General features: G+C 42.4%; 1 protein-coding gene across 4 annotated transcripts in view; it reads left to right on the top strand.

The window, feature by feature from the left end:
• The window catches only part of LOC129437764 (TRPM8 channel-associated factor homolog), a 64,744-nt gene that overhangs the window by 31,073 nt on the left and 9,534 nt on the right, over positions 1–24,137 (top strand). For all 4 annotated transcript variants that reach the window (XM_055196058.2, XM_055196056.2, XM_055196055.2 and 1 more), the window contains 6 exons: positions 5,810–6,451; positions 6,553–7,920; positions 8,015–9,000; positions 9,131–9,225; positions 9,348–9,561; positions 23,687–23,926. In XM_055196058.2, the coding sequence (XP_055052033.2) occupies positions 5,835–6,451; positions 6,553–7,920; positions 8,015–9,000; positions 9,131–9,225; positions 9,348–9,561; positions 23,687–23,926 (3,520 nt within the window). In that variant the 5' untranslated portion in view covers positions 5,810–5,834. The remainder of the gene's footprint in view (positions 1–5,809; positions 6,452–6,552; positions 7,921–8,014; positions 9,001–9,130; positions 9,226–9,347; positions 9,562–23,686; positions 23,927–24,137) is intronic.

Consider the following 24,137-nt stretch of genomic DNA (forward strand, 5'->3'; position numbering starts at 1 on the left):
ATGTAAGACTCTAATATATCACATACTGTAGTAGCCTATTTTGCTTTAGATTCAACCTTTGAATATTTTTGTTAGAAATTATCTTAATATGTAAGCTTAGTTTATTTATGTATATCATTTAGATCATTTAGACAAATATTCTGTGTGTTTACATTGAAAATATATAGTGTGTATTGTCTCTTTAAGAATTTGGAGACAATTGTGTCAACATGTCATATTTTCTAAAATAAATTATCTTTTTTCTGATTCCATATTTATTTTAATAAGCCAGAAATGTCTCTGATGTGTCCTGCTGACAGGCGCGGTGTGCGCGTCCAGCAGCTGACGCAAATTATGGGTCCTCCGAAGGTTAGACCGTCTCATTTCAGTTCCCTTCGCGGACTTCTGAGGCTTCCACCTTGAAAGACCGAGTGCTCACCTTTTTAGGTCGCATGCTTAGCAGGGCGCGGCCATGGAATTAGGACACAGCTTGTAAAGCTTGCGGCGGTAGTGCGCTCTTTGGGCAAATATTGTTTGTATATGTTTTCTGTTGGATTTAAATGATACTCAGGATTAAAGGAAGATATTTAATCAGAAAACGTAGTACGTGGATTGTTTTGTCCGACGGACACAGAGCGAGTGGATTGTTTTGTCGGATACGGAGCAAGTGAAACGGAAACTAAATGCGCACTCACACATGATGGAGTTTTTACACATTTTAACAGTTGTACAGCGCAGTGTGAATATTTTTCTGGAAACAACAATCGCGGATCGTTCTCTTCCATTCAGATTTATTGCTTTTGTGGACTACAAATGCAAGTTAATATCATAATGGGATTTGCTTGACAAAGATAATTTACAAACATGAGACCGGATGGATTATGACTTGCGCACAATTTTTAAACAAAGGTATGTTGTCCCGTTTAGATATTTCATGTTCATTCTATATGCACTGTCAGCCATGAAGAAGTTTAATGATTCATTGCACCGCCCACCACGGTCATGCGACGTTAAATCAGATGTCTTGTCTGTAAGTGTTATTTTTTTACAAAATAGAGTAACGCGAGTAACAAACTCATTTAAATTTCAGTAATTGTAATTGCGTTACTTGATTTAAAAAAATACTTCGTCACATACTCGTTACTGATAAAAGTAGTGGAATTACAGTAACGCGTTACTCCCATCACTGGCTACCACAATGAATAAAACTGGAGGGCTACTTTTTGATGTAGCCTAGACAAAACTTTCTTGTTTTACTTATAGATTTTATTTTATTTTACTTGTTTTATGGTTGTTTAAAATGTTAAAATACATAAAAGAAACCAATTTAATTAAAAATAAATTAATAAATAAATATTCAAATTGAGTGATCGATTTCAACCATGGACAGCCATAACCTGGTAAGTTCATACGTAAGAAAGTATACCTTAACGCAGTGGTTCCCAAACTTTTTCAGCGTGCGGCCCCCCTTGTGTACCGTGCATTCCTTCGCGGCCCCCCAAAGAAAATTTGGGGCCAAAAACTATTCTAAACTCAACATTTTAATAAAAAAAAACATTAAATTATACAAAAAAGTAGTGCTTTTGGTTAGCAGCCTTATTTTTTTTAGGTTTAATTACACAGAATTTATGATAAATTAATGTATTTCATAAAATATCATAAAACTGGGGCACCATTTTGAGGCCCCCCTGGGGGCCCTGGCCCGCAGTTTGAAACCTGTAGGACAGAATGTTAAACAATCATCTTTAAGTTTGTTGATGGAGACACACTGTAAAGCAATAAAACTTCAGTGGGTGCTATGGGTGTAACGATTAACCGTGAAAATGCATGTTTTCTCAATGAATGAATTTAAATGAATTACGGTAAAATCCAGGCACATTCGAACGCCAGGGGGCGCTCTCATGCAGACACTCCCTTTGTTCCACAGCAGTAGCAGCATTACAAACGCTATTTCAGGAAATGTCTACAGGAATATTTATACGCTGTTCTTTAAATTGTTTCAGGTATTTTCATGATAATAAAGAATATTTTGAATGATTTGTTTAACGAGTGTTGCTTTTTTAAATGCACGTTATAAACGACTCCGACTCATAATTTTAGATTGATAAGGACTTCCCACTGACCAAATGCCGTAGTACACGCACAAGCTGTGCATGAAACACATAATCGCAGCCTAGCGATTCAGAATCGATTTCAGACAGGCATTTTAATGGGACACACAATTAATCATTACATCCCTAGCTGTTACATCTCTTCATCACAAAGATTTTTACCCTGAACAGTCTTCTTAGCCTTTAGGCTCACATCACTGGGTATCTGCTAAGAATATATAATCTAATGTATATATTATGCAATTTTATATTCATGTGTGGTATCATTTTAAAGATCATGGTGCGTTGGGTAAAATGGTCTAATTTCTGTTATTCTATGATAAAGTGTAAGTTAAGAACTTGGAGCATAATTTACACTCCTGCGAGAGGTGTGTCTTCCTAATGCTGCGTTCACACCAAACGTAAATAGAGCGTCTGGCACGGATGATTCCAATGTTAAGTCAATGTAAAGACATGCTTACGTGCTTCTGGAGGTCTTCGGCTGCGAATGACACGTCACTGCGCTTGTGCTGCAATGGTTGTACTGCTGTATGCATCAAATGGTAATTTAACTATTTACACACTATTTAACTCGCTATCTGCCTCAAATGCGTCTGTCACGCAAGTTAAAAATATTCAACTGAAGCAGAAAGGTTTTAAATAAGATGCTTGTAATGTGTGTTATGTACAGTAGGTCAGGGGTCTTCAGTGTTTTTCGGGGCAGGGACCCCTTAGGTACTAAATGTGTAAAACAGAGGTATTTGGGGAGTGACTAAACCCTAAACCGACTTTTTAAATGATCTGTAAGAATGGGGCTTTATAAGGGCTGTTCATTGATTTGAGTAACTTTTTTGACATTTGGGTATAAAGTGTTTCAATGCTACAATTTATGGTGTAAAAACGTCTGAGTACTGCCCTCTTCGGGTTGGGCGGTGGCTGTTGCGGTTGGGTTTTCCTATTGAATGTTGTGGTACTGCGTGAAGTAAGCGGTACGACCCTGCGCAAGCAGGTTAAAGATCACCGCGCCCTTGTTACAGTCTCGCCACGCCCTTGATACGAGCTCAGTTCGTCCCCTCTATATCTGTTGGGGTCTGCCCACTTTTCTTGCATTTTCCAAATATTGCCAGTGGCTTTAAAGTGTAACTAAACCCCTGGTCAGAGCCTGACTCCACCTACTGGCAATATTTGAAAAATGCAAGAAAAGTGGGCAGATCCCAACGGAGACAGAGGGTCGTGACAAGGGCATGGTTAGCTTGAACCTGCTTACATCACAAGTTATTTTTTGGACCCAACATCCAATCGGAAAATTAAACTGCAGTAGCCACCGTTCAACCTGAAGAGGGCAGCACTCAGACGTTTTTACACCATATATTGTAGTATTGAAACAATTTATATCCAAATGTCAAAAAACTTACTAGAATCAATGAACAGCACTAGTGGAGCATAGTTCTTATAGGTTATTAACCAAAAAAGGTTGGTTTGGGGTTTAGTTACTCTTTAAATAATCAGTAAGGTACGAGAGGTTGCTTTTTTGTATTCGGCACAATGGAAAGTGGAGTAGTACAACTATTGACCAATCAGAATCAAGGACTGGAACTAACTGTTTTATAAATAGAAACAAACCATATTGTCACACAGCCATACTACAGTATGTTAAGACAGCACATGAGCACAATTATGCAGACAGAGCGCAGCGCATCATAACCTGAAAACCACACCCACCGGGGGAAAACAATGCAACCGTCTCCATTGGCTTTGTATTGTGTGAGGCTGCCTCCTTGTCATTTCTGGCTTGTGGCAAGGGCAGAGTAATGCCTAAAAGCTGCTGTGGGACAATATGTACAGCTAACAAGCCAAAAAACCCAGAAATACGTTTTTATAAGCTGTCGACCCCAAAAAAAACAAGTGTTTAAAGACACAAAAGTGGAAACGGGCAACTTTTCATAGTACTCCTATTAGTAGAACTGCTCCCACTAGAGGGAAATGTAGTCGCCGATCCACTTTTTTCTCCTTAAAGGCTGGGTTTTACGGCTCGACAGCTTATAAAAACGTATTTCTGGGTTTTTTAGCTGTGCATCTTGTCAGACGGCAGCTTTTGGGCATTGTCTTGTTTTTTGTTGTAGGCCGGAGGTGACGGGGAGGTGGCCTCTCGCGGTGCAGGGTCGGTGGAGACGGTTGGATTGTTTACCACCCCGGTATTAATTTACTATTGTTACGAAAATAATGGCTTTTTAACATCTGTGTTGTCTTCACAGGTCCACTTAGAACCGAAAACCCGAGGTCCGACCCGAGACCCGATCGGGTTTGGGTCTTAAAGTTTCAAGTATGCCTCGGACACGGTCGGGTATAATATTAGCGACATTTTGCCGAACGAACCCGAAAAACCCGAACTCTCTCGCGTCACCGTGTGCGTCAATGTCCTTTTAAAACCTCTCCTCTGTTTGCCAAGAGCGCTTGCGACATTGTATGGCTGGCCGTAGGTTAATTTTCGTTAAGACAGACATGTCAGTTAATTTTAAATGTACATTTTAGCGGTTACCTGGGTGTCGTCTTCAGATAAAAAAGTAAAACAAATGGAGCAGCTCGCCAAATTGTTTGCAAGACCAGCGGGGTTTCTTTCTGTCTGACTGCTGCGTGCGAGGCTGGAGACATTCGGGTCCAGTCGGGTTAAAAAAACATGCCACTGGTTCGGGTCAGACTCGGGTCTAATTTTCTCGGGTTTGTCTCGGATCGGGTCTTTCTTTAAAAAAAAGTTATTTATGCACGTCGTATTCATTTCGGGTCGGGTACATTTCTTTGGACCTGAGAAGACCTCTAGTTGCAACATCATGAAGACTATGAAGATTATGTCCTGTAGCTAGGGCTGTGACAGTTTTTTACCACCACGATGGTAATGCACAAATTCACCGCAGTGGTGCGGTGGTTATAGATTGTGGGTGTGTGCAACAACAAACATGCGACTCTTGTGTACTTATGCTTTTAATGATTTTGGAGATCTGTGGAAACAGGAAATTTCTCAAATTAGATGTAATACCCATACTTAACTGTTTTGTGGTTTTGATTTACTAGATTTACTTCAAATTGCTAGCACATACTAAAGCCAAATACTCTGTTTTACAGGAAATGCAAGAACTGCAAAAAACCTGCAAAGTTGCAAAATTTGTAGACCGGTTGGGGGTACTGGATAATATATTCTGTATTACTCATAATAATTCTGTTAATAAGTTATATTCTATCATTGTTACTTTGTGTGCTTTAATGGATTGATGCACTGAATGATTACTAGAACAATGTCTTACCAATTGCTAAAGATGAAAAGAACAGTGTAATAAAATGTAATTCTATTGGTAACTTTATTACATTACTCATCCTTTTGGTGGAGCTTAAGAATTTGCTTATGATGCTAGATATCAGAGTAATGGATTCCTTTAAAAATAATAACTAAGAAAATAAAGTATGATTTGCAGCTAGAATTAGGGATGCATATAAAAGGAGACAGGGACCTAGGGTCTTTGTTACACTCTGCAGCATTATCTGTTGACCTTTCTTGCAAGAAATAACATTTTCAAAATACCATTTAGCCTTATTAATTTAAACTGACACAACATTCTCAACAGGACATGCAATACCTAAGCTTGCAACTTTTTTGTATTTCAAATGCTTTATTGTAGAGTATAAATTGTTGAGTATATGACAATTATATCTATTTATTTCCTTAATTTTTTTCTGTCTTTATTAAGAGGCTTTTTGACCAACTGAAGCATCATGGCACGTGAAAATGACTACTGCACCATCATGTCTGGTCTGAGTGAGCTTGACTTCCGAGGAAATCCGGTGCCTAATGATCTTGTGCTGATCGGCGACCATGCCTTTCCACTTGCCATGAATCCAAGAGGTCAAGTTCTGATGGCTGCATCTCGTTACGGTCAGGGACGTGTGGTGGTGTTGGGACACGAAGACTACTTGACCCATTTCCCCAACCTGATAGAGAATGCCCTGATGTGGCTCATGGCATGTACCGGGGGTGCTGGCATTGTAGGGATTCAGAAGAATTTAGGTCCAGTAGCTGACAACTTGTGCAATTCGCCTGTCAGCACAGAGCTTGGAGATTTTCGTGAGGGATTGGCTGTATATATCACAGATGCTTACAGCGTTGATGCTTGTGCAAAGGATTTGATTGCTTTTCTCAAAGCTGGGGGTGGTTTGATTATTGCTGGTCAAGCATGGCACTGGGCTAATACTCATTCAATGGAGAATGTTTTTCTGAACTTCCCTGGAAACAAGGTGTGCAGCGTCGCAGGAATCTACTTTACAGAACACACAGGAGAATGTGGCGTATTCCCTGTTCCTTCAAATATCCCATTTAGTTGGCCTGCTGTATTGTAAGTTTAACAGATATTTAACCTTTAAGATTTAACCTATGCTCTTTCAAAAACACACTTCTTAAACTATTTCTCATAACTATTTTATTGTCATTTTTCAGAATCGTCCAGGATTTTAAGAATGACCTAGAATTGCTGCTGAAAGGTGTGCCACAGTTTGACATCCAAGGCAAGGCTGTGGCATCTGAGCTGATGGTGCACGGACCATTAGCATTTCCTATTGCAGTTGCTCCACCTGAAAAAGTATTTATTGCCGGTGCCTACTTTGGACAAGGACGGGTAATTGTGTTAACTCATGAAAGCTACCTGGGCCGTGAATCTCTGTCCACTTTCCTGATTAATGCTATTAACTGGCTTGATGGGGGGCGTAAAGGCGTTGTTGGCATCATACCAAGTCTCACAGGAGCACAAAACATACTGACCAAATCCGGTCTGAACTGCCAGTTCACAGACTTGAAAAAAGATCTCAGTGTCTATGTCTGCACTTCCTACAGTGATGCCCAGTGTGAAAAGATCCAAGAATTTGTCGCTGAAGGTGGTGGCCTTCTGATCGGAGGTCATGCCTGGTATTGGGCCCATAAAAACCATGGCCACAATGTGATGACTGAATACCCAGGAAATCGCATTCTTAAAAGGATGGGACTGAGTATATTAGACAACACTGTGACTGGAGGAGTATACAAAGCCCCAGAAATCACGCAGAGCTTTAACAATGCGTACCATTTTCGTAATGGACTGAGATACTTAGGAAATCATGTAACCAAAAGGTACAAACTTACTCCTAATGAAGAGGGCTGCTTGAAACAACGTGGCAATGATTGTGCCAGCTACCTTCATATGTGCACACATGACTGTGCTTCTGAAAATGACTACTGCACCATTATGTCTGGTCTGAGTGAGCTTGACTTCCGAGGAAATGCAGTGCCGTGTGATCTCGTGCTGATCGGCGACCATGCCTTTCCACTTGCCATGAATCCAAGAGGTCAAGTTCTGATGGCTGCATCACGATACGGTCAAGGACGTGTGGTGGTGTTGGGACATGAAGACTACTTGACCCGTTTTCCTAGCCTGATAGAGAATGCCCTGATGTGGCTCATGCCATGTACCGGGGGTGCTGGCATTGTAGGGATTCAGAAAAATGTAGGTTCAGTAGCTGACAACTTGTGCAATTTGCCTGTTAGCCCAGAGCTTGGAGATTTTCGGGAGGGATTGGCTGTATATATCACAGATGCTTACAGCATTGATGCTTGTGCAAAGAATTTGATTGCTTTTGTCAAAGCGGGGGGTGGTTTGATTATTGCTGGCCAAGCATGGCACTGGGCTAATACTCATTCAATGGAGAATGTTTTTCTGAACTTCCCTGGAAACAAGGTGTGCAGCGTCGCAGGAATCTACTTTACAGAACACACAGGAGAATGTGGCGTATTCCCTGTTCCTTCAAATATCCCATCTAGTTGGCCTGCTTTATCGTAAGTTCAGCAGACATTTTAGCTTTAACCTATGCACTTTCATAAACACACTCTTTAGACTATTTCTCATAACTATTTTATTGTCATTTTTCAGAATCGTCAAGAATTTTAAGAATGACCTAGAATTCCTGTTGAAAGGTGTGTCACAGTTTGACATCCAAGGCGGGGCTGTGGCATCTGAGCTGATGGTGCATGGATTATTAGCATTTCCTATTGCAGTCACTCCATCTGGACAAACATTCATTGCTGGCACCTACTATGGACAAGGACGGGTAATTGTGTTAACCCACGAAAGCTACCTGGGCCGTGAATCTCTGTCCACTTTCCTGATTAATGCTATTAACTGGCTTGATGAGGGGCGTAAAGGCATTGTTGGCATCATACCAAGTCTCACAGAAGCCCAAAACATACTGACCAAATCCGGTCTAAACTGCCAGTTAACAGACTTGAAAAAAGATCTCAGTGTCTATGTCTGCACTTCCTACAGTGATGCCGAGTGTGAAAAGATCCAAGAATTTGTGGCAGAAGGAGGTGGTCTTCTGATCGGAGGTCATGCCTGGTATTGGGCCTATGAAAACTGCAATGTGATGACTGAATACCCAGGAAATCGCATTCTTAACAAGATGGGACTGAGTATTTTGGACAACACTGTGACTGGAGGATTATACAAAGCCCCAGAAATCAAGCAGAGCTTTAAAGATGTGTGCCATTTTCGTAATGGACTGAGATACTTAGGAAATCATGTAACCAAGGGGTACAAACTTACTCCTAATGAAGAGGTCTGCTTGAAACAACTTGGCAATGATTGTGCCAGCTACCTTCGCATGCGTACACATGACTGTGCTTCTTATAATTCAGTGGTAACTCTTTTTACCGACATGGTGAAGCAGATTGGTGTTCCACAGGTGTGTAGTACGTGTCCTGTTAAAACTCCCAAAGACTACCTGATGCTCCAAATTGGGACTGAATTGTACAAAACAATGTCTGACCCTGATGTCCTCCTGCCATACATCATTAAGGAAAGACCTGACCTGCCCACTGTGTCTAATGCAAGAGTTCGTATCAGTGCCAACACTGGTGGTATAAGAGTTTTTTTTTTTATTTGGGGGAAATGTTATTCCTTTTGTTGAAGTAAGCAAGTAGGGGGAATTGACCTGTTACACACAAGAGTTGTTATGGCATATTATCAGCACATCACTTGTTGTTTCAGATGCTAAGGAATGGATAAGCACAGGCTTGTATCTTTCTCCTGGTATGAGGACACACATGTTTATTCCTTTAGAGCTCCTTGGGAAAAACTGGAAGGTAATCGAAATAATACCCTCAAGTACATTATTTTGATGCATCCAGTCGAATTTTATACAGTACATAGCAGATTTTTGTTAACATTGTAATTAGATAGGATGTTTTAATGTAACTGTCTACAGGTCCAGATTGGTTGTCAGACTGATAACATTTCGGCTGCAGATGTTTTGAAACGAGCTCCTGTGGTCTATGAGCGTTTTCCCTTGGACAAAAAAATGGTCCAGATTAGTAATCTTTGGGGAGGGCTCATCTACCTAGTTGCACCTTCCAAAACCAAAGTGGATGGGGTGGAAATTGTGGTGCAGACTGCAGTAAAGGCTCCATACTTCAAGTCTGGTAAGAATGTTAAATTTAATTAAATTAGATAAAATGTATTTTATTTATATAGCGCTTTTGCTAGCCAACATCAATTCAATTCAATTTTATTTATATAGCGCTTTTCACAATTGTTAATTGTTTCAAAGCAGCTTTAAATTAATAGATGTAGGAAAAGCATAGACAAGCGAGTGTAGTAGTAATATATCGTATACAGTAAAGTAGTAAGTTAAGCCAAAGATCGCAGACTCTCCAGGGGATGAAAAAACCCCTAGGAGAAAAACTCTCCTGGCTAGTCCAGGGGGAAAACTCCTAGGAGGAGAAAAACCCATGAGAGAGCTACATATTTATATTTATAAATACACTCGGGGGGGCTATGTGAACGGGTAAGCGAATTAAACTGGTTCCGCCGGTGGTCATTGGTCAGGCATCGGCTGGGCATCACATTGAAGGACGGTCAGTAGATCAGTGGTGGGATGACCTTCACAGGAACAGGAACTGGGTCTGTTTGTCTCATTGTTCTCGGGGTCGAGGACGAGACAAGGAGAGAGAAACAGAATCCTATTAGCGTAGGGGCCGTTCACATGTAATGCAAGTGTCATACAGTATTGTGGTTTAAATCAGCTCGGTTCCAGACAGGCTAACTATTGTGGCATAAGTATATTACCCAGATGAGTTATGTGATTGCTTTGTTCTAGACAAACTAAATATTGCGGGATAAGTACATTTACTGGACATTTTTATGTGAATGTTTTGTTAAAGAAGAATGTCTTAAGTTTAGATTTAAATTCATCGACTGTGTCTGATACTCGAACATTATTTGGTAAATCATTCCAGAGCTTAGGGGCTAAGTAGGAAAAGGATTTACCACCTTTAGACACTTTTGATACTCTAGTACAGGGGTCTCAAACTGAAACTGGCTTGGGGCCATTTCTAAGACAGACATTTCATCGGGGGGCCGCAGAGCTATTTTAACGTTCAAAAAAGTACAATATTTCTGTAAATGTCATGTTTAATTTCTATTATTTAATGTATAATAATCCTTGAAAATATATAAGCAGTGTTTTTTTTAATAGACTACTTTTATAAAATAATGTATAAGTAAATCTTTTCTTAACCTTATCTTAACTAAGATCTATTAAAACCTTGCACTAAACTAACAAATGTAATTCCTGTATACATTTATAAACTATTATAAAAAAATTACCACTACTAAAGTTAAGTGTTTCTTTTATTATTTATTTTGGATTGTTTTCAGTCATAGTATTGACTTCATTATATTCTTTGTTATTTATATTTTCCCACATATAATAGCAAATTCATTAAAACTGAAATAAGTTAAAGTGATCCTATAACTTTTGAATGGGTAGTACATGTTATATAAGCTAGTTGAACAGAAAAAAATAATACTACTGCTCTATGTGTAATTACATAGCAAGCTACATAATAATATATTATACTTCATTATGTACTTCATTATAGCAGTATACATTCTTTTATCCTCTGTACGTTTCTCCTCATCTTTTCTATTTTCTTAACCTGGGAACTTTGATGGCTCTTTTTCTTATCTGTAGTTTAAAGTGGGTTGCATTACTACCTCCATATGCGGGTTTCTCCATTAGATGATGTAACTTGATGTGAACTAACCCCACCGCAGCTCGATCTTCTCTGAGTAACAGCTGAGTATCCACCCGGAAGTAACAAATCTTCTCTGGACAAACACTACAAAGTCCCGACAAGATTAACTGATCGTTAATCTCAGTGTACGTGATGGATTGTATTCTAATAGTAACTCTTTAATATACGAGGGTGCTAGGCCATTTAAGGCTTTGTAGGTGATTAGTAATATTTTAAATTGTATGCGATATTCAACTGGTAGCCAGTGTAAAGATGCCAGAATTGGACTTATGTGGTCATACTTCTTAGGGCGAGTAAGCACTCTTGCGGTAATCACACACATAACATCACACCTATGTTCTTTGACTGCGGAAGATGGACATCAGCGCAACCATCTATAGAGATATTTAATTCTGCCAGATTTTGTTGTAGCGAATTTGCGGGAGGAGGGAAATAACGTTATTTGAAACACTATGAACCTCCGACCGAAACACTACGGGGATTCCCAAGGGAATCTTAGATTTTAGCTCAAAAGGGAATATTATGTATAATTAACTGTAATTAATTATACAAGTTTATCAGGTTTTACCTGGTGTAGCAGAATTAATAATAACAATTAATTAATATGTTCGTCCACCGAAGACATATATCCCTAATCGTATATTAACGTCTAAGAAATGTTAATTTCATGGCCTTTAAAATTAACCTTCTCACTGATATACAGTGCTACTCGCAGCGTGTAGCTGGATCAAAAGGCAGAAATAGTGACTTTAATTTCATGAGCATTGAACACAGAAACAATTCAATTGTGAAAATGCAAACCGGTTTATTAACTATAAAATGAAGTACACATAACGACTAACTAAACATACACACATACAATGACATAAAACATAGATGAGAAAGTAAAGATTGAAAAAAGCTAGAGAGAGAGAGAGTAAAAGATTGGCAAAGCACTATTGCTTAACATCTGCACAAACCATCGGAAAATCTCTAAGTAGCGCCTTAATTTTATAAGGGGTAAAGCTTAAACATCAGCGAGTAAAACAAGTTTATACTTGCATTTGGCTCTTTGTGTTTTCGTTGCGAAGTTTCTGCTGCACGCGGTGCGAGCAACGAGAGAGAGAGAGAGTCCAGATGTGTTCGTAAGATGTAGTCCGTTAAGTTGTTTCGTAGGGCGGATTGGTCCGCGTGGTTTTCCGAGCTCTAGCGCAAAGTGCAAGCCAGGAAGACTGTCCCGAAGAAAGACAGGGCTCAGAGAAAAGATGATGAATCCGAGGGACTCTGGTTGAGTCTCAGCGAGTTTCCAGACTGCGCTGGCGGGTTACCTAAGTAACCGGGCGATTGAGCGCTCATGAGTGAACTAAGCCACTGACTGAGATACTGAGCGATTGAGCGAACTGAGCGAATCGAGCAAATGAGCAATGATGGCTTGGGCGATAGGCCGTTTTGACCTTTCACACGCCCAGCCCATTTTGGGTGTATGACCAATGTGTGCGCGGGGAAACAAGCCTTTGTTCTTTCAGACATCACATTTGCATAATGATAAAAGTTTGTTTCCATAACTCTTCAAATCGATATTAAATGACATTGATGCGGCTTATGGTAATGTGATACATAGAAATGATTGGGAAATAAAGAGTAGATTAATTTGATACTAGACAAGACATGGGTTTAAGATTACGTTGAATAATAATTTCATACCTAAGATATGAACCATGCTACAGTGAATAAAATTTAACTAAAGTGTTAACACACAGTTACATCACACATACATGATCATGCAGTAAAGGGATATAACATATATATACATTTAAACAGCTCGTTGTGATCTTTGAATGTGGTTTCATCACAGACGTATAGTCTGTGCCCCCAGCTGTGTCTCTGGCGATCGTCGAACGAACGGCTCTCAGGTTTCTCTGGTGGGATCCCTTTGAACCTCCTTTGAAGACTGCATTTGTTTTAATTGTCGCCCACTTTACAGCCTTGATAGGTGGTAGATATCTGGGTGATTGTGTTATCAGGACACAGGGTTATCTAGTCAAAATTTTAGGGCTGTTTACGATCCAGACGCCAAATGGCCTCAATCTGACTCCGAGCCATTTGCTACATATCCCCCCTTCATGGCCACCAGGGTCTTGAGAGACTTTGGTGGGCGATGGTTCAATAGGCGATGGTTATACAGGTCATTTGGTCTGGATGGCAGGTGTATCTTAATTTTCTGCAGCGCTTCGGCGTGCCTGCAGAGGGGTGATTTCGATGAGGTTGGGCTCTTGCTCGGCTTGTGTGTCTTGCTTCCCACGGTTCCGCTTGAAGGCTCGAGGGACGGCAGCTGTGCACTTGTTCACTGTTTCCTGCATCCCGCTGACTCTTCGGTACAGGATGAAAGTGAGGCCAAGAGTAAGGGCGTATCCTACTCCTGTGGAGAGGCACAGTACCATGTCAGCGGCGGTCCAGGCTTGGACAACAGGGAGGCTGTGCATAGCTGGCATGCGAGCAAGTGCCTGGAGGGCAGTGTCGATGGGCGTGACATCAATTAGTTGGGTCCCCCCTTCTGTAATCCTCATCTCCAATTCAGGGTCTAAAGTGAAGTTGTGGTTCCTGAAGAAAGTTGAAAATTCCAGTTCGGTGTGGTACTCCTCACTGGGAAGGTGATAGAGTGCGAGTTCATCGATGTGAAGAATCACACCTTTTGGAACTTGGATCCACATCATCTGGTTTGGTAGACTGATGCGGGTGGCTGTGTCGTGTTGGTCGTAGGTCAAAGTGGCCGTGCTGGCTGGAGTGTTGACCAGCCATCGGTCACCTATGATTTCAGCTTGGGTGTTAGTGACCTCGGCTCGTGGTTTAGCTGAGGCAGGACAACGAGAGTCAATCTTCATGGGCCGCAGCCCACAGATGCCGTCAGTGTTGTCCCGAAGGAAAGGTTTGCTGGGGCAGAGATAATGAATGTCTTTAGTGAGGCTGCACATGCGAAGGTTTGGTGCAAGGTACAGCTGTTCGTTGCTGTCATGGTAAGCCACAACAGTGGGGGTGCGTATTCTGATGTGAGTGTTTCCCTGCCAGAAGCCAACATTGACAATGTCTTTGAGTCTGTAGATGTTGTGTGACTCGATGATTGGCAGGTTTATCAGAAAAGCAAGTTCGTCTTGTTCAGGGGCTATGCTTAGTGAGATTGCGCTACCTAGGGAGTAGGCCAGATGTGCCTGCAGGGTGTTTGTTGGGCCTGCAGAGGATAAAATGGTCTGCACCAGGCTGAGGGGTACCAGGCAGGGTGGAATGGCTGCTGCGGCAGCTCCGAGTAGTGCTCCCAGGAACCGCTTGGGACGCTTGGTTTGTCCGCCAAGACCTGCCTGTGTGACAGTCATCTTCTGAAGTTGGTACAGCATGTGTTTGATGTCAGCCTCTGCGTGAATCATAGCGTTCTGCGCCCATCGTTCTCCTGCCCAACTGGTTTCTGGTGCTGATGCTGTGTAGTGTGCTCTGTAGACATCACGGGGGTTGAGTCGGACATAGACTTTTTGGCTATGTGTTCTGCAGTTCGTGATCAGGAGTCCAGGTTGCTCTTTAAGGACGATGCCTGAGGCAGGACCCGGCGACACGATTTCAGGTTGCGGCCACCCCCCCTGTATGCTGATGTACAGAACAGTGATCCACAGCAGCATCCTGGTGACAGAGAGGGAGAGAGAGAGAAAGAACAATAGGCGAGCACTACAGGTCCTTGTTTGGTCAGGACAGTTCTCTTTCTTTTCATTGGCGGCTGTTCCCTAGGTGGCAGAGTTCTAGTGATGAGGCAGTGTGGAGAAGTTTGGTTCGTCCCCCCTTTACTATCATGCCATAATGTTGAGTGTCTCTTGACTTGGTTCTGGTGGACCCATCTGGAAATTGGTTCCTTCTGACTCCTGCCCATCTTGATCTGGTATGCAATGGGGAAGAGTTTGTCCACAATCTCATGAGGTCCTGTCCAGTGTGGCAGAAATTTCTTTGACAGCAGTCGGTGAGCTGTCTGAATTGGCAGGGCGAAACTGTAGGACCAGATCTTGGTCGTTCGAAAAGCGAAGGTCGTTCCCAGATGAAGTTCATCCAGATACTGGTGAGTGGTGTCATTGGGTGCTGGAAAGCATTCTGCCAACTTTGTGAATTGGCAGATGACCGTGAGAAAGTGTTTGTTGCCCCTCGTTAGCCTGGGTAATGGTCCAACCCAGTCTATCTGGAGGTCTGACACTGGAAAGTTGACACCTCTTTTTTGAAGTGGTGCTCCATGGTTTAGCTTAGCCGGTTGGAACTGGCAGCAAACCAGACATTTCTTGATGTGTTCTGCTACATCGTGCTGCATTCCAGGCCAGTATGCCACCTGTTTCGGTGTTTCATAAGTGGCTTTTGTGCGGTGGTGTGCGGCACATGCTGTGTCATGCGCATACATTAGTATGACCCCCCTATGGGCCTGAGGAACCACAAGCGCAGGTGTAGTGCGGTCATCAGGGACATACCCGAGGATGTTGTGTTGTATGCGCAGCAGGTGCCTGACATCGTTGAGACGTTTGCAGGTTGGCGCAGCAGACAGGTCAGAGTTTGTGATAGGGTAGGTGGAGGGGTCTGAGAGGTGGTTTAACATAGCTTGGGTAGCGATGTTAAAGGCTTGTAGTTTCTGATGATCTGCATCATCCTGCATGGCATCTGCATCTTTTAAATTTTGTTGAACTTGTGCGTCAAGTCCCGGGTATGGGTCTGAGTCTTTGGCTGGATACAGAGTGCAGAGCAGTGAACTTTTGGAGTTTAGGTCTGAGACAAAGTTCCCGCGGTTGGCTGGGGAGTCGTCCATGACCTGTGTGACCTGGCAGTTTACCTCAGATGATCTGGCTGATTTAACGGGTAAAGGTGCTCGCACTTGAGCCCAAATTTTTAACTGTTTAAAGTCCATTAAGGGTTCAAAGCGGTCTAGCAGGTCTTTGCCAATGAGGAGAGGGTATGAGTCCATTGGTGAGATGTACACAGGGTGTATGATGCTCATAGGACCGACTGTCAGGTGGATGGGAATCACCTGTTGCAGTTGAACTTCAGTCTGGCTGTAAGACTGCACATTCAGCATACACCTTTGGGGTTTAAGGGTCAAATTTTGGGCCTTAGCTCTGTTCTGGAGTCTGGTGAAAAGCTGAGATGACATCAGCGTTAGGTCAGCTCCGGTGTCGACGAGGGCTTCTAGTTCAACCTCATTTTCCAAGGTGATGGATAGATATAGCTTTTTAGCTTCTCCTCTTTCGATCAGGTTTCCCAGGAGGCTTGGTACTGGGGCTGTTGTATTAATGGGAAGGCAGTCAAGGCTGGTTTTCTGTGACTCTGTAGGGAAAGAGACATTTAACACAGCACTCTCTGGTACTTGCAGGCTTTGGTTGGTTGGTGTTTGAGATATTGTTTGTATGCCAAAGCCTTTGGTTTGTGGGATGAATAAGGAGTCGGGTTTGTCTTCGTGGTCCTCCTTGTGGGGCCTCTTTTGGATTAACTCCTTCAATATTCTCAGAATCTCTGCTGTTTCAGACGTGTCTGTGTCACTCTGTTTCTGGGGTAGTTCAGACTTAGCCTTGCTCTGTGTGTAGCGAGACTGATCTCTCTGTTGTCTGTGACCAGTATTTGATCTGCAAGGTGCAGGACGGTTACCTCTAGGTCGTCGGCCAGGTTCCCACGAGCCGCCACCCTTCTGGTTGTCTGATGAGTTTGGCCGGCTCCATGACCTCTCGGCGCGTCCCATTTGGTGCTTGGGACGAGCCCCTTCATGGCCGTACCATTCCTGGCTGGCTGTAAAGTCTCTTGACCCTCTTGGCCCTCTGTTGAAAGGTCTTTCACTGTGGCGCTGTCGTGCGCCCTCCAGTGGTACTTCAGGGTACAGTTCAGAGACAGGGAGAATGACAGGGTTTTTAACAGTCTTTTCAGAGGCCGCTCTTTGTTTACTATAAGCTTTATGGGCGAAGTCCCGCAGCTGCCTGGTTGTCATCGTGCGAGGGCAGGCCATAACCCCTAAGTGTTGGCTTACTGTGAAGTGAAGATTTCGCAGGAAGAGGGTCCTGAAGTTAAAGTCCTCCTCCATTCCTGGCTCATTCCGTGAGCCAAAGTAAGCTCGCCTGAGTCTGTTGTAATAGGCCTGTGGAGTTTCGTTTCGGCTCTGTTTGAGGTCCATCGCTGTAACAAGTCCTTGTTCTGCCTCTGGGTCCGAAAACTCTTCTATTAAAGCCTTTTGCAGCTGCTCGTAATCCATCTTGACGTTTTCTGGCTGCCGGTCAAGGAAACTCCTCACTTCACGACTGGAAGTAACCCGTAGCAGATACAGTTGGTCTCTTGTGGTTACATTTGGCAGTGTTTGCAAATAAAAGTCAATGTCCTGCAGGTAAGAGTGGATATCATGGCCACCTGCAGGCTCTGGGGTAAATGTTGGGATATTTCTAGCCAGCTTGTCGAGGTCTTTGGGTGCCACGCCGGGCATGTCTGCAGGTGACCTCGGGAAATTTGTCTGTCCCCACCCCCATGTGGTAGTGAGAGGTTCGGGGATGCTGGCTGATGTCTTTAACAGTGGGCTCCCGCCCCCCTTTTCAACAGAAAAGCTTTGGTGGGGGGGTGCAGGCTCACTGGTTGAATGAAAGGGAAAGGTTGCTTTTTCCCTTACTTGTTCAGCTTGCAGTTTATATGCAAAAATGAGTTCTCTTTGGGCGGAGTCAAGGTCGTCCCTTGCCTGGTCTCGTTGCTGAGCCAGAGCTCGACCTTCATCTCGAGACGCTCGCAGGTGATTCTCACAGGCCTTCAGCTTGGCATCACGTTCCTTCAGTTCTGCCTTTGCTCTCACCTGAAGATGTTCAGCCTGCTGGAGCTTTCCAGACAGCTCTTCTCTGGCTGTCTTTTCCTGTTGCTCCTTGTGCTCTGTGTCTGTGCGGAGTTTTGACAAGGCCTCTTGGAGTTGTCCAATCTCGTCCTTTAGCCTCCAGTGTTTCGTCTCCGTCGATGGGTGTTGATCCTCTAATCCCTGTGTCAGCTGATCTAGACGATTCTGCGCGTCCTCCTGATTCCTCCGTGCCTCTGCTGCTTGGAGCTGTAGAGCTGCTGCATCCTCTTCCAGTTGGGCGATGTTCCTTTCGCCCCGTATAAAGCTGGATGATGAGGTTGTGAGCGATGGCACCTGTGATCTTGGCTATGTCCTTGTGACTGTAGCTCCTCGTTGGGTCGTGGGCTATGAACTTGTCCAGGGTGCCGTCGAGTTGCTCTCTTTCCAAGTGTTGCAGTTCATTGGCGAGGTTGGGCAGGAGTTCAGATGTCACAGCGCTGAGCCAGGCCTCTAGCTGGTCCCAGTGGTTGACAGGGCTTGGTAATCTGGACATGTTGACACACTGGTAGAAGAGAAAACACAAAGAGCCAATGCGAGTCCGCACAGTTCAGCGAGCTACGGCAATAAAATATATATATGTGGGCTATAAGCTTATTATCAGGGCCTTTCTCCGGCGGCACAGATAATCAGTGTGGGGAAATAAGGGAAAAATTTTAGTAATTTGTCGCTTTGTTAAAACCTATAGGTCGCCTTGGACATTTGGTTATTCGAGCGTATTACTAATGAATTCTCCTAATGGTTCGTGCAGTTGTGCTCTTTCAGCCCAAAATAAAATGACTCAAAATAATTAAAATTAATTAATTATAATGATAAAAATAAAATAAAACACAAAGCAAGGTTGCTGGAAATGAAATGAAACAGGAAAGGGCAAAAGGAGAGGAAAGAAAACAAATAAATAATAAAAAAAATAAAAGAAATAAATAAAAATAATAAAATAAACTGAAAATGGGAATTGAGACCGCCAACAGACGAAGTCCTAAGGCTGGGAAAATGAAGAGGAAGGAGGTGGGAAAAAGGGGTTTCCTGTTTCAGCTTAGCAGGTTCTCTACCCTAAATTTGATGACAGGGCCTTACAGGGAGAGGGCACTATGGAGTCATGCGAGTTAGGGGAGTGGCTTAGCTAGATTGGCTGGGCTAGACCCAACCTGATAGGGATCTGGTGCCTCTAGTGGCTACAGAGGGGAGAAAAGTGCATCTCTTTTACACCAACACTTGTTGACTATTTAAAACAACCCAGGGTGGAACACAGAGACAAGGCGCTTCCCTGAGCACGCAGCCAAGAGTGCCGGGCATTCTGCCCTCCCCACCTCGACCGCTCAACAGTCACACCCTTCACACCGCCGGGCCGCACTCAAAGGTGTCACCCACCAACTGGCACTGCCGCTAGGGCTTTTGTGTGTCAGCTGGCAAGGTTAGCGATTGGAGTGCCCGGTGGCAGAGGTTGCACTGTGTCTTGCTGCCTAAGGTGCTAAAGGAGGGAGCTACCGCAGCACCCCGACTGTACACACTCGAGTCAGTTCAGCGGGACCGGTCTCTTGTAGAACTCACCGCTGGCGAAGCCTCTGATTCATCTATCAAGTGTTAGCTTTCAAGAGATGCACAGGGTCTTATCCTATTGCACCAGTTAAAACATAAATGAATTCACTGAGAATGGGACTTATGGGGCTGAATTCTATTCACAGTAAAGAATTGATTCAATTAAAATTTAAAATAAATCAAACTGCATTGAATTTAAATTTAAACTTAATTAAAAATACAATCTCAACAATTGAAAATAGAACAGGAGAGTAAGGAGTGAGAGAGACCAGCAAAAAAAATGAAATAAAATAAAAATAAAATCAATCAAAATAAAATAAAAATTAAATAAAGAAATAATAAATTAATAAAGCCACAGCAATATTAATTATTATTTATAATTTAAGACCATAACATTCAATATGTAGGAAATAAAACTACAAAGTAGTAGAATAACCTAGTTATTGAAGTAAGGTCAAAAATCCAAGTTGGATTCCTGTCATACACTCCCAAAAGAGTTTATGAGAGGACCAAACGAGCTTTTCCCACTAGATGGCGATATTTCGCCCAACAAAGAAAGAAAGCGGAAGTCAGACGTAGAGTAATGGAGAAGAAGAAGTGTTAGACACTCAAGACTGACATCTAGTGTTAGAACTAGGTAGTACGCTTTAAACTGACAAAGATTCGCTTCTATACAGTAATTACATCGGCGGCCGCTGCGTTGCTAAGACGACGGATGTAATTCGCTCGTGTTCAGCCGGTGCCTCTTTTGGCTTACGTTACCGGGACACGAAATAAACAAGAATCGAACGTGCTTTATCATACGTTGTGACTATAAATACTTGATCAAGTTTTCATCTCCTTTAAAATTGAAAAGTCTTACCCTCGGTGCTTACAATTTTAAAAATCCACGTATGTGAATAAAATGGAAAAATACAATAGACAGCTTCTCTAATTGTAAATCATTTCCTGGATATTTAAAAAAAAGGCCTTATCAGATGGGAGTACTCACTCGACCACCGCTTCGCTCTAAATAAAGGAATTCTACTCTTTATTAGGCGGAATCGGTAATGCAGCGTATCAAAGGGTTTTTAATACGGTTACCTTAAAGACTGCAGTTAACTATACATAACAGGGGCGCGAGTCTGTTACGTCCTGAAAATGATACAGGAAAAATACATTTTCATTCATACAAAGAAAGAACGAAATCAGTTATAGCTGAAAGTTCTTTTTCATTCACACAATGCAAAAACACATTTGATTTGTAACTGGTTTGCTCAGAAAATAATGTTTAAATCTGCCCGCGCGTTCTCCACCATTATATGTAGCGAATTTGCGGGAGGAGGGAAATAACGTTATTTGAAACACTATGAACCTCCGACCGAAACACTACGGGGATTCCCAAGGGAATCTTAGATTTTAGCTCAAAAGGGAATATTATGTATAATTAACTGTAATTAATTATACAAGTTTATCAAGTTTTACCTGGTGTAGCAGAATTAATAATAACAATTAATTAATATGTTCGTCCACCGAAGACATATATCCCTAATCGTATATTAACGTCTAAGAAATGTTAATTTCATGGCCTTTAAAATTAACCTTCTCACTGATATACAGTGCTACTCGCAGCGTGTAGCTGGATCAAAAGGCAGAAATAGTGACTTTAATTTCATGAGCATTGAACACAGAAACAATTCAATTGTGAAAATGCAAACCGGTTTATTAACTATAAAATGAAGTACACATAACGACTAACTAAACATACACACATACAATGACATAAAACATAGATGAGAAAGTAAAGATTGAAAAAAGCTAGAGAGAGAGAGAGAGTAAAAGATTGGCAAAGCACTATTGCTTAACATCTGCACAAACCATCGGAAAATCTCTAAGTAGCGCCTTAATTTTATAAGGGGTAAAGCTTAAACATCAGCGAGTAAAACAAGTTTATACTTGCATTTGGCTCTTTGTGTTTTCGTTGCGAAGTTTCTGCTGCACGCGGTGCGAGCAACGAGAGAGAGAGAGAGTCCAGATGTGTTCGTAAGATGTAGTCCGTTAAGTTGTTTCGTAGGGCGGATTGGTCCGCGTGGTTTTCCGAGCTCTAGCGCAAAGTGCAAGCCAGGAAGACTGTCCCGAAGAAAGACAGGGCTCAGAGAAAAGATGATGAATCCGAGGGACTCTGGTTGAGTCTCAGCGAGTTTCCAGACTGCGCTGGCGGGTTACCTAAGTAACCGGGCGATTGAGCGCTCATGAGTGAACTAAGCCACTGACTGAGATACTGAGCGATTGAGCGAACTGAGCGAATCGAGCAAATGAGCAATGATGGCTTGGGCGATAGGCCGTTTTGACCTTTCACACGCCCAGCCCATTTTGGGTGTATGACCAATGTGTGCGCGGGGAAACAAGCCTTTGTTCTTTCAGACATCACATTTGCATAATGATAAAAGTTTGTTTCCATAACTCTTCAAATCGATATTAAATGACATTGATGCGGCTTATGGTAATGTGATACATAGAAATGATTGGGAAATAAAGAGTAGATTAATTTGATACTAGACAAGACATGGGTTTAAGATTACGTTGAATAATAATTTCATACCTAAGATATGAACCATGCTACAGTGAATAAAATTTAACTAAAGTGTTAACACACAGTTACATCACACATACATGATCATGCAGTAAAGGGATATAACATATATATACATTTAAACAGCTCGTTGTGATCTTTGAATGTGGTTTCATCACAGACGTATAGTCTGTGCCCCCAGCTGTGTCTCTGGCGATCGTCGAACGAACGGCTCTCAGGTTTCTCTGGTGGGATCCCTTTGAACCTCCTTTGAAGACTGCATTTGTTTTAATTGTCGCCCACTTTACAGCCTTGATAGGTGGTAGATATCTGGGTGATTGTGTTATCAGGACACAGGGTTATCTAGTCACAATTTTAGGGCTATTTACGATCCAGACGCCAAATGGCCTCAATCTGACTCCGAGCCATTTGCTACATTGTTTTGCGCTATTTGGCTCAATAATCAGTGTATACATACGTGTGTGTGTGTGTGTACCTGGTAATTATCACGTTATATAGGAATACCAGTGTTTTTGTGACCTTGTGGGGACATTTTGATGTCCCCATGAGGAAACAAGCTCATAAATCAAACAGAATGATGTTTCTTGAAAATGTGAAGTAGCAGAAAGTTTTCTGTGATGGTTGGGGTTAGGGAATGGGGTAGGCTAGGGGAATAGAATATACAGTTGTCCCCACAAAACATGGAAACCAGAGTGTGTGTGTGCGTGTGTGTGTGTGTGCGTGCGTGCGTGCGTGTGTGTGTGTGTGTGTGTAATGGTGAGTGTAGGAAGGCAGAGGCAGCGGATCCAATGCTTTATTATAAAGTTAACCTAAAACATTTAAACAAAACGGGTAAATAATCCAGACACGTAATCCAAGAAGACCCAACCATTACATACACCAGACGACTGAGACACTGGGGCTTTACACACGCACACACACGCACACACACACACGCACACACACACACACACACACACACACACACACACACACACACACACACACACACACACACACACACACACACACACATTCTGGTTTCCATGTTTTGTGGGGACATTCCATAGACGTAATGCATTTTTTTCAGTGTACCGTACAAACTGTACGTATATTCTATTCCCCTTACCTACCCCATTCTCTAACCCCAACCATCACAGAAACCCTTCTACTACTTCACATTTTCAAGAAACATCATTCTGTTTGATTTATAAGCTTGTTTCCTCATGGGGACATCAAAATGTCCCCACAAGGTCACAAAAACACTGGTATTCCTATCTTTGTGGGGACAATTGGTCCCCACAATGTGATAATTACCAGGTACACACACACACACACACACACACACACACACACACAGGTAACAAGATAACAAGACACACCTGGGTAACACTCAATACAAGGACCAATGAACAAAAGAACTACAAAAAGACTACAGACATGGCAGACAGAACAGAACTTTAAACAAGACTAGGGAAACACAGAAAGAGTTCATTGCAGTGTGATATGCTTGCCATCAAAAGTCAAGGACTGTAGTAAAATTTAAAAATTCTAACTTGCTTTTGTCCCTTTAGGAGAGACCAGTGTAGCTGACTGGGTTGGTGGGATCCGTCAAGCCCCAGCCCCATGGGCGGAGCTTGAGTTTGAGAACATCATCATCACATTAGAGTCAAGTGTGATACGGAGTCTGGATCGTCCTGATGTGGTGGCAAAAATTTGGGATTCAATTATGAGAGGCATAGCTGACCTGGCGGCAATACCTCAAAAGTTCCCCCGCAAGGAGCGATTTGTTGCAGATATTCAGATCTCTTCCGGTATGAACTGCTTTTTTACTATAAAAAGAGCATGCTGACAACATCCACTTACTCTCACATCATTGCATTGTCAATCTGATGTTTTTTTTTTCAATAAAAGAAAAGGAAATAATTTACTGAGAGCCGCTTACAGTAGGTGGATTTTAATGGCAGCCCATCATTAAAGGCTTTGTTTTTTTTTCAATTGCTTACACACATTGCTTACACATTT

The sequence above is a fragment of the Misgurnus anguillicaudatus genome, chromosome 24, assembly GCF_027580225.2.
Source record: "Misgurnus anguillicaudatus chromosome 24, ASM2758022v2, whole genome shotgun sequence".
NCBI lineage: Eukaryota > Metazoa > Chordata > Actinopteri > Cypriniformes > Cobitidae > Misgurnus > Misgurnus anguillicaudatus.